At 29.2% G+C, this 13457-nt stretch overlaps 1 protein-coding gene across 3 annotated transcripts in view; it reads right to left on the bottom strand.

Annotated features, from left to right (window-relative positions):
- LOC100169520 (calcium-activated potassium channel slowpoke) overlaps window positions 1-13457 on the bottom strand; it is a 74712-nt gene that overhangs the window by 19130 nt on the left and 42125 nt on the right. For 2 of the 3 annotated variants that reach the window (XM_029489748.1, XM_029489749.1), the window contains exons 12-16: window positions 9834-10018; window positions 4111-4266; window positions 3212-3288; window positions 1959-2015; window positions 481-531 (exon numbers count right to left, since the gene is read on the bottom strand). In XM_029489748.1, coding sequence (XP_029345608.1) covers window positions 481-531; window positions 1959-2015; window positions 3212-3288; window positions 4111-4266; window positions 9834-10018 — 526 coding nt within the window. The remainder of the gene's footprint in view (window positions 1-480; window positions 532-1958; window positions 2016-3211; window positions 3289-4110; window positions 4267-9833; window positions 10019-13457) is intronic. The other variant, XM_029489750.1, reaches the window with a different exon arrangement.

Here is a 13457-nt window from a genome sequence, read left to right as displayed (position 1 = left end):
TTACAATGTATAAAACAATATATTGTGATCGTTATGTTATTATTATTTTTTTTTTTTTTTTGTTAATACAAATAATACCTACGATAGGTTGTGTTGTATGAAGGTTAACTTGGTATTATTGGTTATTTCAGGTAGAAAGCGTAAAAGGGGAAAAAACAAAAACCACACAAAAGTAAAACGTTCAACAGCACAGAAAATACGAAAGAAAAATAAACCCACTGCCGATTAAAAATCAAGAGGAAAATACATTTTTATAAAATAGATATTATAGATAGATATATAATACATATATCCATATATTGTATACATCAGATACACACATAAATAAATATATATATATATATACCTATATATGTATATATCAAATATATATAAATAAATAATATTTGTTAACTATAGAAAACCAGCTAAAAAATTAATCAAAAAGGCATCAATTCGTAGACAAACAAGAGATTTGATTTAAGGAGAATTTGAACGTACTTGCCCGTCCGACCATTTGTATAGCGCGAACGCCTTTCCGGAATGTCGCCACTGTGTTAAAATTAGAAAAAAAACAAACAAAAATTGAAAACGTGAAAATTATTGTGTTTTATTGTCATTTATACGCTACTGAAAAACGTTTTATTAGTTTCAGTCCAAATACACACAAAACAATCTCACATTTTTAGTCATGTTTATATAAAACCAGAAAACCTAATGTAGTAAACGAATAATTAATTTCTATGATTTTAGTTAAATCGCTAATAATTAAAAAAACAAAAAAAGGAATTAATATTCAAATATTAGAATTAATTGCAATAGACATTCGTACAAGGTACACACTCATACTCACGAACAAGGACCGGAGGTTGATCACAATATTGACTTAATCGATACGTCTTAACATTTCAAAACATTTATTTTAAACACTCAAATTTATTAGTATTTATAAAAAAATTTAATTTATTATTTAGGAAAAATGTTCAACTACAAATCAGATTAATCTTACTATTTTATTAATAATTACCGGTTTGTATAAACAATACAAATACACGATTTTACTTGTATTATTCACTTTAACAAAATATAATTAGTGATTCAAATTGCATTATTATGATTTATACAATTAATTTACGTTTGAATAAATATAATTTAAATACGTGAACTACAATAATTAGGTAGGTACTAATTTTTAATAGAAATCTTATTGAAATAGAAATAATTATAATATGGACGTACGTGTTAATTTCTTTCGGGTGTTTATAGTTATGTACAGTAAATTTGTACCAAATATGGTTTAAAAATTTATATAATTTTGTTAAGTAGATAAAATTATAATAAAATATATTACATTTAGAAAAAAAAATAATCTTTGGTAAATCAAATAATAAAAACGTGTTATAAAAGCAATATTTGTTAATATCTATATTCCGAACAATGGTCATAATATAGTACCTATAGTTTCACTTTTATACTGATATGATAATAAATTATGCATATTGAAAATATAGACGCCCTAAGGAATTATCTATTTATAAAATCCTCGATAAAATTCAACGTTAGGTAAGAGAACTTACATTTGGGGTGGTGGAAAATACGTTAAATAAAAATATATTGTAAACTATTAAAGTTAACTATAGGTATTACGTATGTGTAACACGCACGATATATTTTTGGTAATCAAATAATAGCCACTTGTTTCAACGGTATCGACTTCCGGACCTCATCTCAACGATTGTTATATTACGGCCAACCAAAATTGCACAATATTAATTCGGAACCCAACAGTATTCGTACGGTTACGAAAATAAAAAAAAATAAAACAATTATATTACAATATATACGGACGAGACGTTGTAATATTTGGTTAAAACATTAAATTGTTATTGACCAGGTATGTATGGACGTATTCAGACAAGCGGACTTCAAAACACAAACACATATAACTTTTTGTATTTTTTTGAAACTTTTATAAGTACCCTCGAAATTATAATTATGTGCCAACATTCCAGTCTCCATCATAATCATACCGACATCTGTAACATGGTGTCTCTCTCTATAATACTCGAACGTAATAGTAATAATAGTTTATGTGAAAAAAAAAACATAACCAACATAATATTGTTAACTTTAACATTTTTTCGGGAGTTTTTTTATGCGTACAAATCGTATAATATATTTTTACAACTGCAGTATAATATTATTATGTTTATTATTATTTTTTTTTTTTTTAATTTCCGTTCAGAATATTTCGGATATTATCGTATTTTTATTTGATGATAATAATAACATGTGTTAAAAATGTAAACAAAAAACTATTACAGGTAGTGTAGTAGTCCTGTTGTTACATTACATGCAGCATATATTATTACATAGCTGTGTAATGGAAGAAAAAAAAATTCTACGATATGTATAAAAATAAATAAAATATAAAGCTGCTTAAGCTCGTAAAACGTGTGATCGTCGTGAGCGGTATTCAGTGGTGGACAAAAAAAAAATAAAAATAATATGTATGTATATCGCTTATATTTAATATATTATATACACAACGTACAATATACATGTATACAATATTATATACATTTATATTGCATATGTATGTAGAATGTAGATGTATATAATAATATATATAATATATAATTATATATATATACATATATCGTTAAACAAAATATAATAATGTGTGTATACATTTCGTTCTACTTTGGAGTGCAAATGGGCAAAAGTGTTTTTGTTTTGTATTGAAATACAAGTCGATTTAATATGCGCCTGAACTTAAAGTCTTAATACACACAACAATACTGGTCGTAATTGTATGGGCACGTGGTTCGAATTTATGAATTTAATAAGTTTATAATAATATGTTTCATTGTTCCGGCGCACAGTAAATCGGTCTACAGCGGCGGGGGATGGGTGGGCTAGACAAAAAACAAAAAAATAAAAATATGAAAGAATGAAAAAAGATGTGTTTTTTTTTTGTTTATTCGCAAGGTTGCATTAAAAAACATAAATATATATATATACGAATATATATATACATAATAATAATATAGTAGGTATGCGAGTATATAGGTATGACAATAACAATCATTTATGTCGCACGAAAATAAAAGAAATAGTACAGACACTTTATACTTAGGTATACATAATATATGGATTTGTCGACCAGTGCATTTGAAGATTCACATACACAATAGGGCTGTAAAATAAAACTATCGCGAATGATACTCACAGTTTTTGCACTTGCACTTCTTGATCAGCGTTTCGTCTCTAATTTCTTCGTGGCATGCCTTACAGTAATACCAAGCCCTAAACGCACATAAATAATAAAATAATGACAAAATTATACTATTTACAAACACGCAGTAATTTAAATAATTATTGTCAACTACTAATATAATTTTTTTTTCAAATTATGTTCTACCACTGTTTAATATTATAATACACTTGGGCGTAGTAGGTAGTAGGTAAATATGCCACCATTTTGTCAACGGGTAATACAATTACCGCTTGCATTGACAAGACTATACTCTTTAATAATATGAAATTAAAAATGTCCTTTGAAGATTTAATACTACAGAACAAAGTGCATTTTATATGAAATTTTGAAGGACTTCCGTGTATTACGTTAATGTATAATATTAATACAGTCGGCTCTTGAAATTTGAGATCGGACTTTGAGTACCTAATTTTATTTTTCAATATTTTAATCAACTTGCAACACGAACGCAAGTTTTTATTGCCGTTAATTACTATGGATTAGAAAATTATAAGTAGAAAAATTCTTTTTAATTTCCACCTTAATAGTGGACGTTTTTTAAAACTCTTTATTAATTTCTAATTATTTAGTAGTAATCAATCATAAGAAATATAAAAACATGGAAACTGATGATGCGACGCTTCAACGAAATTTTGACATCGGTATTTATTCTTGAAATGTATAACTTTACAAAATATTATGTTCTCTAGCGAGACTGATGACGAGTACCTAAGTGTTCTGACCACGTTTACGTGATTTCAAAAACGAACAATGCCAATTCAGTGGACAAAAAAAAATTAATTACTTAATTAAAATTTTGTAAAATCGATGCACAGCGCGTTTCGGCACGCCCAACAATGAACCGTACAAACCTTTTCACTTCGTCGGCCGACTGAGCGATGAAGAACCCCTGGGTGCTCGCCTGTATTTTGGAACCTCTGGGATTTATTGATATCTTGCTGTCCCGTCCGTCCTCGCCTTTTATTTCTATGGCCAACAGCAGAAGTTTCAGCTTCGTGAAGCACAACCTGCACGTTATAACACGGACAAGCATTAGACAGGTTTTTTCGGAAACGCAAAGAATTCTATGTGATTATTAAATATATATTTTTTTTTTTGTCAGAATATGTGTCGGCTGTAGAAAATTAATAATGAAAACTTATCATGCGCAAACCACACGAATAACAAGCACATTGTACGACGACAATACAAAATATTATGCACCATGCATCCATGCCATATTTATAATAAGCGTTCGATAAAAAAAAAAAAGAATAAGCCATTTTTGTACATGCCGATTAATGTTTTCATCATGGGGTTCTTGACCGATTTCTATATAGTTATAATTATAATGATAACTAAAACGTTTATGATATTAATATTATATTATATCCATCGAAATATTAATTTATCTATCATGCTGGGTTGTCTATAGCTGTTGACCTCACATATACAGAGATACCCTTCATTAGGGTAGAAAGTTTTTATCGTGACTTGATAAATACATAAGTATATAATAAAAATATTATAATAATAAAAAATTTTCGGAGGTAATCAGCTAACCCGTATAAACTATATCAGTGTTAAGAATATTAAAAAAAAAAAAAATTTTAAAAATCTAACGACGAACGAATTTTATTATAATATAATAATATATTTATATTAAGTACATCAAATAACTAAATGAATCATATTAGTTATTAGGTATAAGTATACGAGTAATTTAAGTAGCGTGTGGATCAATGATTAATGCGACTTAATCAATTTAATATAGAAATCATAATAAATGCAGTTCTTTGTATCGATAAATCTCCGACATTGTTCTTTTTCTCTCGATGAATATCAAAAAATATTAATTATTCGGTATGAGTGTGGTAAATTATTTCAATAGAAAATATAGAAAGTGCGTGTGGGAAAATTAATATTTTTACATAAAATTTAATGTAGTTTAAAAATGGTCAATATTTAAATAAAAAATAAAATAATGTTATGTAACTATAATATTGCTTAGTTATTATTGCCTATATTTACCACAAGTTTTTAATAATATAAATATTGGTTTATACAATATTCATGTGTACGGCTGGAATAAAAATATTGTTGTGGCTAAATATGCTAGTGTATATTATTATTAATATCAACTATTTTTTTTTCACATGCAAATACCGTGCTCAAAATACACGTACACGATATACGTAACATGTATTTTATATTTATATAATGGTATTGAATTTCATTGACACGTACATATATATAAAATATAAACATTAAACATACAGGGTAAATCACCAATAATGCTCACCTCCCCATTTTATTCTTTAATAGTCATATATACAATTAATTCTGATTTTAGAAATGTTTAAGTATACCTACTTAAAAACAATATTTCCTAGATACTCATATTTGTATACTATTTAATAAGCAGCCTGTAGCGACGCTTATTCTGATTAAATTACTTCCACCCTTATTTACTGGATTATTTATTTCATTGAAAATGTTGGTACATTTCATTCGATATTCAAATGAGTAGGTTTTGAGTTATTACACTTTTTGTACTCAGTATAATAATCACTGTGATAGAATGGTTTTACATCAAATATAAAATATAATACGTAATATTTAGTCTAGTACTTATTATACTCGGACAATTATTATAATCATAAAATTCAAGTACATTTAAATTTATCATATTAATACTAAGTATCATTGTTTTAAAGTCATCATAGCCCCCATATCTCAAAACCTATTAACGTGGACTATAATTGTCCTAAGTAGGTACATAGAATTAAATAATTGAGAAAATAAAAATTGTACAAATTTCGATTCATATAAGTAGGTCCATTAAAATAAAAATACAAAAATAATCTCCTTAGCAAATCGCAATAAAAAAAGTATGGTTCTCATTTAAACGAAGAAGTTTATATGAACACAAGTCACTATATTATACTCATCAAATGGCCCATTAATTATCAAGTGTTTGAAATGATGGTATTTGTTAATTTTATATACTAAAAATACAAAATCATTGTTATTTAATCAATTTATTATAAAAGAACCAAATTTTAGTGAGCATGCTTGATGAATTACCATGTATATAATACAGCCTATATAGAATAAAAATCTAACAAGGCTACTGGCAGCAGAACTACCAACATCATGCGTCGTAACATCGAGAAGTAAAGAATAAAAAATTGAAAAATGTTTTAGACTTTCATAACCTGGATATTTTACGTTATAATATATAATAATATAAATCACATATTGTTTTGAGTAAAAATTTTCTCCACACGCTACTGACACACCGGACGCGGTATTAGCGGTTGTATGCACGGTTCACGAAACAAATATTATTACGTATATAATATTCTAATGGTTAAAGGATAGTTTCCTATCGTATAGAGTATAGACGATGACTTTTACCACTTGTTTATTTCCTAACAAATAAAACAACAACCGAATATTATGGTACTCGAAAGCTACAATATTTTTGAAAAAAAAAAAATAGAAAACAAAATTAATTTTTAAGTTTAGATATTTTGACTACAAATAAAAAGTGGAAAAGTTTAGGTTTATGCTGTTCGGCGATTTATGGGGCAAAAAATTCACTAGTAAACTACCTATAACATTATATTACAATGTAAAAGTTTTGCTTAGACTCATGTATGCTCGTTTTCAAAGACTCGTTTATTTCTGTTTGGACGAGCTTAAAAAAATTTAGATTAGTATGTAAAGTAGTATATTATGATAAAATATTATAACTAGGAAATAATTTTACGTAAAAATTACACGGATCAATTCTTTTTTTGTTTTGTTCGGGTAAATTAACATGCCGTGGAAGTATCGGTAAGTATTACAATAGGTATAATAATGTATTATTAAAATTATAACATTAAATGTATTATTATCCGACAGTCGTGAGTGGTGGGTACGGAAACAGCATAATAATATTAATGGCAAACGTAAATTGCGCCCAACGAAGAGAAACAATTGTAAATTGCACCCGGTATTTTTCAGGTATAAATTTCTATGTAGTAAATTATGCCCAATAGAAATATTATAAGGATAGTTATTTAGCGACTATAAATACACGTTTTTACACTACATCGCCACTTTGTTTCACCCGAAGACAACTCAAGTTTTAATTTTTAAAATTTATAAGTATGGCTGATTATAACATAATTGTCTTTCTGGTTCAATCCAGTTTGTATAATATCCATGTATCACTGTTGCACGTAAACGGCTTACTAATATATAACCTATACGTAAAGTCGTTGTATGCGCGTAAAGGCATTGACATCGCTAATATCATAACGATTATAGCGATAAACGTTCGGCTTACCTACCAATAAATGAACACAGTAGCGTAATTAGTAATTTGGTTTGAGGGGGGGGGGATATACGTTTTTAGAAACATAAATGGTCATTATCAATATTTTGATCAAAATGTTAGCAGTAAAAAAAAAGTTTTGGGGAGTCTATCCCCCTACCCCCCCTAATCACGCCCCTGAATGAGCAACAGTATTTTTAAAATACACATAATAGGTAACGATGAATTCAAGGTCACTTACATACTATGGGCGCAATTTACTATACCTATTTTAGACCCCGAAAAATCCCAGGCGCAAATTACTATACTATTTTTACTATATGCTTAATGTGGGCGAAATTTACAAGCACCTAATATTATGTATGGTTGCAGCGATGAAGATACAGCCGACATTTTGAAGGCAGGTAATAAAATGTTTGATAAGGGTGTGTTGCGGGGGTGAATTATTTACCGACAACCCAACGTAATTCGGAACAAAAGAATATAATATCCAACTACGGGTCGGTGGTGAAATTTTATTTCCACAAATCGTATATTACACATATTATTATTATCGTGTACCTACAATACCTAACCCATGCGTACTTTTAATTGCCACTCGTCTATTGTTGTGTCTGTGCATCAGCAACGTCGGTCTGGGAAACGGTAAAAAAATATTAATTCCGGTCGCGAGACGAACATGAAATTACCATTTTAATTATTAACGCTAACGATAACCCGTTAAACCTCAATCACGTCCTCCGGGATGGAGCGGGTTGTACAGTTGTATTTTCACAAACGGTGGCGTTTCGAGTGGAAGCCGTAAAAAAAAATGCCGACCAATGGGATTTTCGCACGTCTTGAAAATTTAAACGAAAAAATAAAAACCACTCGTCCGATCTTTTCAAATGTAGGTGCTTTGCAGTATGAACGCGACCCCAACGCACGTGCTTGTAACCCCTTTGCCTGTTATTTTACAACCTTATAGGGTACACTATATCGTGGGTATAGCCGTATAGGTACCGCATCTGCGTATACGTTTACAACGTACTGCACCTGAGTACCAAAATATAATGCGAAAAAAGTTTTGTTCGGAACCGCGTTGAACCAATACCGCGTCCAATAAAATAAATAATATGTAAACTATATGTAATGTATTATATAGTTTAATATATAACTAACGTCTAATCCAGTGTTTCCCAACCTATGGGTTGCAATATATTCATCTGACCGGTCGCAGAGGTATTAAAATATCAAATATTAAATCATACAATTATACTATATAATATATTGTAGTACCTATTACAGTGTAACGATACAACTGAATTTTTTTCTTTTACGTGTCACCTGGCAAACGAAGAGTCTAACAGCGGGACGCCTTAAACCAAACGATTGGGAAACACTGGTCTAACCTACTAAAATAATAATAGTAAATACTATACAACAAAAAATATATATATTTATAAAATATTCTTTTTAATAAATGTTAATATATTATTATGTATTATTATTATGTTCAGACAAAATAAAAAAACAGCTCTGCGGGGAATGTAAGAGCGTATATAAGTATATTGTATAGAGTAAAGTATATGTGTTATGTAATATGTATAATGTATATTGTATAATGTATATATATATATAAATATACACGCGGTGATCCAAATAATTACTGACTACATTCGTTCTCCAAGTCAATTATTGTTATTTTGAAAAATAAATAAATAAAATAATTTTAGTAGGTACTATATTATTTATTTTAAAAATAATGATTTTTTAGGATTATTATATTAATAAGCAGAATATATATTTTAAAGTTAAAATAATGACAAGTATATTTAGGTGCGTCATGTAACCGTTTATTTTAAACGAGGAGAGTAATGAACCGTAATTTTTTCAAGATACCCCTTACCACGTTACTAAACCTATTAATTATTAATGAAAAAAACTTTTGTTCAATATAGTTGAACATCAAGACATTTTAGAATGTAAAAAAAAGTTTTGTGATTCCTGCAGGTTATACAATTAAAAATATCAGTGAGTTGTCGTTAAAAAAAAATTTTTAATTACTACAACAATATTACAATATGTTAAGAAAATGTTTTTTCATAATATTCAGTTAAATGGATCAGCCGGTCTTATCATATTATCACAATATGGGATAACGGAAAATATCTTATGGGAGCTTTGGTGATGTGTGTGTGTTTGTTGTAAGTGTATGATCTAGTGTGTGTGTATGTTTGTTTGTGTGTGTCATGTGTGGGTGTATGTGTGGCACTAGGAGGGACTTACTCGCTGGCCTGCGGAAACGTCATGCCGGTGAATGACGGGGACAGGGTCTCCGTATACATCTCGCAGCCGGTGCCCTGCAGATAGTCGTTCTGCCACGCTTGCGTATCCGGAGACTGAAATACACCAAACTCCACACTCTTCACAGGAACTATACACGGTATCAAACGCTCTATCACATCTCTACTCTACATCACATTCATCGGGTCGCAGACCGAAAATAAAAAAAAATGATAGAAAAAAAACAAACAAACAAAATCAAAATCAAAAAATCGTAGGTATAACAAAAAATAAAAAAAAAGGTGGAAAACAAAACAAATTATATAGGTAAATCATATCATAACAATAATAATGTAAACAAAAGGTGTGGGATAAAAACATTTTCTGGAGTTGGGTATGTTAATATATTATATTGTAATATGTTATTATATATTATTATTTCATGACCGACGACTTGATCCGAATAACATTACATTTTTTTCACGGAACGTGAAATTTAAATAACGAAAATTCAACTATCAGAAAAATATTAATAATGGTAATATTGCGTCGACTGATTGATTTATACATATTTTAATCTCATTAGTTGAATATTTATACTAATTATCGACGTCATTATAGCGGTTTGTCATAGGCCATTAAAATAATATAATTATTATAAACTCGTGGGTTTTCTAACGTAAGTAAATAATGACTTTCATGAGTTCCGTCTAAAATAAAATTCATAACAATATTAGACAATGATATTATATTAATGATCATAAAACCGATGCAAGAAAATATCCCCGCACAATCGTATATTTAATAATATAACGAACACGGGTCGAGTCACGTAGCCATAATATTATTACTATCATGAATTTCATGGAATACACTTGCAATAAAAGTTGAAAAATAATGTTTTCCCGCTTCGTCTACTCGCGTCGGAAACTCGGTATCAATATAAAACGTATAAAACACCCACGGGTGGACTCGGAATTTTCCACCGTTACGTCGGCGTGTCCTTATAAATATAATATCACCAAACGCAATGCCGATGTTGAATTAATATTATTTATTCGGCCGAACGTAAAACGATAGTGTGTTTGTGGTCCAGTAAACCTATCGTTCGTACGGAATTCACGGTTCCGTGGAAAATTGAACGGTTCTTCTGTTCGTGGCCATACTGCTTTCAGTACGAACACGAGTATATTATAATAATATCCGGTGGGTAGGAATGATATCATTTTATACGCGTCATAAGAATATCAGCTGACGGTGCGATGGGTACGGTTGTCGAGGTTTTGGATGTAAAACAAAAGTGAAATAATTATAATAATAAAAAAAAAACAAACAAACAAACAAATATAAAAGAATAAAAATAAATAATTGAAAAAAAAATAAAATAAACAAAACCGAGAGGAACTGTCATGTATACGATGTGCTTCGAGTTTTGACTACGGTAATATTATAATAATATATACTAAAATCTATAGATACACATATTTTATTATCTACACTCTACTGAATACAATCTATAATGATATATATATATATATTAATATATTATTATGTTTTGCGTTATGCCGTTCGGTTCGTAAAAAACTATTAACATTCAATCGTAGGTATACAATGTATTATATTGTATACGCGCGCGCGCGCGCGTTAAATAGACTGTTTTGAGTACCTATTATAATATATTGTTTCCCTTTCATTTTGATCTTGTCGAACCCACACATTTTTCAAGTGATCACGAAAATCCACCATGATAAAAAAATAAATAATTTGGGCGTGAAACCATCCACCATATCAGACGTAAAAAATGACAAGCCAACGTACGCGCATACGTGTGGCGTTTACGACGCGCGTACGTACGTGCAATAATAATAATAATAATAATAATAATAATAATAATAATAAAAAATATTATAAGACAACAACAACAACAACAATAATAATAATAATAATAATAATTTATCATAAATTTGCAAGCTGTATTTTTTTTTTGAACGACTCGCAAAACAGCAGTGTTTTTTTGCGCATTGCTTATTTTTTGCAAAACGGGTCCGTTTACCCTGGTTTTTCAGCTGCGTGTCAAGACGAAAAAAGAGCCAAAAGCGGATCTAACCTTAGGTCATTTTTAGTTATTATATTTTTGTTGCTCTCGTTCGTATCGCGTACGTAACATCAAAGACATCGTCTTATAAATTTAAAAAAACAAAACAAAAAACGAAAACAACATTCAAAGGGTCTCTACTCAAACACAGAGCCAACCACCATCATAATGTATTATAATGGGTGACAACCACAATATGGACTACACGATGGCCGCTAAGTGCTGCAACGAATCTAGGTGTAAGAATATCCAATCAAATAATACTCGGGTAAATATAATATCTGGGGAAAATAAATCCAAGGTAAAAAGTATGCGGAAAATATGCCCGGGATGGGAGAAGTACCACCTATTTTAAAAATAACAATCCATATTATTCATGCTATTGATTGTAAAAAAAAGTAAAATAATCAATTAATCTGACATATTATGAATGGTTTTTGAAAATTTCTTAATGCCATAATATATTATGTATACTCCTCAATCACCAATAAACCTTATTTGATACATAACTTGTATTTGTCGTTAAAACATTTTACATCTTTCGGGAAAGTTTTTTTCCTCAATTATAGTTTCCTTAGACTTTTTTATCTCTCAGATAAATTTCCCCTAATTCTTATGACTGGATACCGCTGCAACGTAGTCGGGCACACTCACGCGATGCTGATTTTTTTATATAAATCCGAATCGTACAAAGTAATCAGATTCCTCTTCTGTAGTTAACGAAGAGTATTATAATATAACAAATAACAATTTCGGGTTGATGCAGTTTTCAGATGTATTATTAGAGTTTAGTAGTAGCTTGTTTAATATATTATGTAGTACTTATAGAGGAATATTGTTGTTGTAGTAGTAATGTTAACATAATATATTATAATAATTTATAATACGATGTGTATGTGTTATGCACTTGTTCACAGTGTTGGGTAAATTACTTTTAAAAAGTCATACAATTACATTACCCGTTACATGTTTCATTAAATATATATATTATTTCAAGTACTTTTACGTCACATAAAGTTTTTATCAGCTCTCATTACTTTATCATTTAAATGTAGGGCGTCACCTTGGTGTTTTTATCTACCTATTTTTTTTACTACCTATGTAACACTTAACATTTTCAACAATATAAAAACTGAGAAATTATTTTTTTTAAATGAATAAAATAAAGATGGAAATATAAAATGAACACCTCCTTCTCACCCAACTTTTCTTGGTTTTGGCCATACCTAATATTATTAAATAACGTGGAATATAATCATTATATTATCTCGTTGTAATTCATGGAAATTCTATTTTAAAAATAATTTCGCTACTTGCAGCGATTGCAGTCATTTAAATGCAGTTATTACTCCGTCACCTACTAAAAAAGTAATTTATTTTCAGTAATTATAATATTTTTAAAATTCGTTACCCAACACTGCTTTTGCAATATTAATAGCAGTGCTCGACTTGGCAAAATTAAAGTAGGGGGACTCTGTTACTTTAAAAAAATGAGCGTCCCCATATCACTTATTAAATGTTACTGAGCCGTG

This window comes from Acyrthosiphon pisum, chromosome A2 (assembly GCF_005508785.2).
Source record: "Acyrthosiphon pisum isolate AL4f chromosome A2, pea_aphid_22Mar2018_4r6ur, whole genome shotgun sequence".
NCBI lineage: Eukaryota > Metazoa > Arthropoda > Insecta > Hemiptera > Aphididae > Acyrthosiphon > Acyrthosiphon pisum.
Note: the sequence above shows the minus strand (reverse complement) of the source record. Positions and strands in the feature narration are given on the sequence as shown.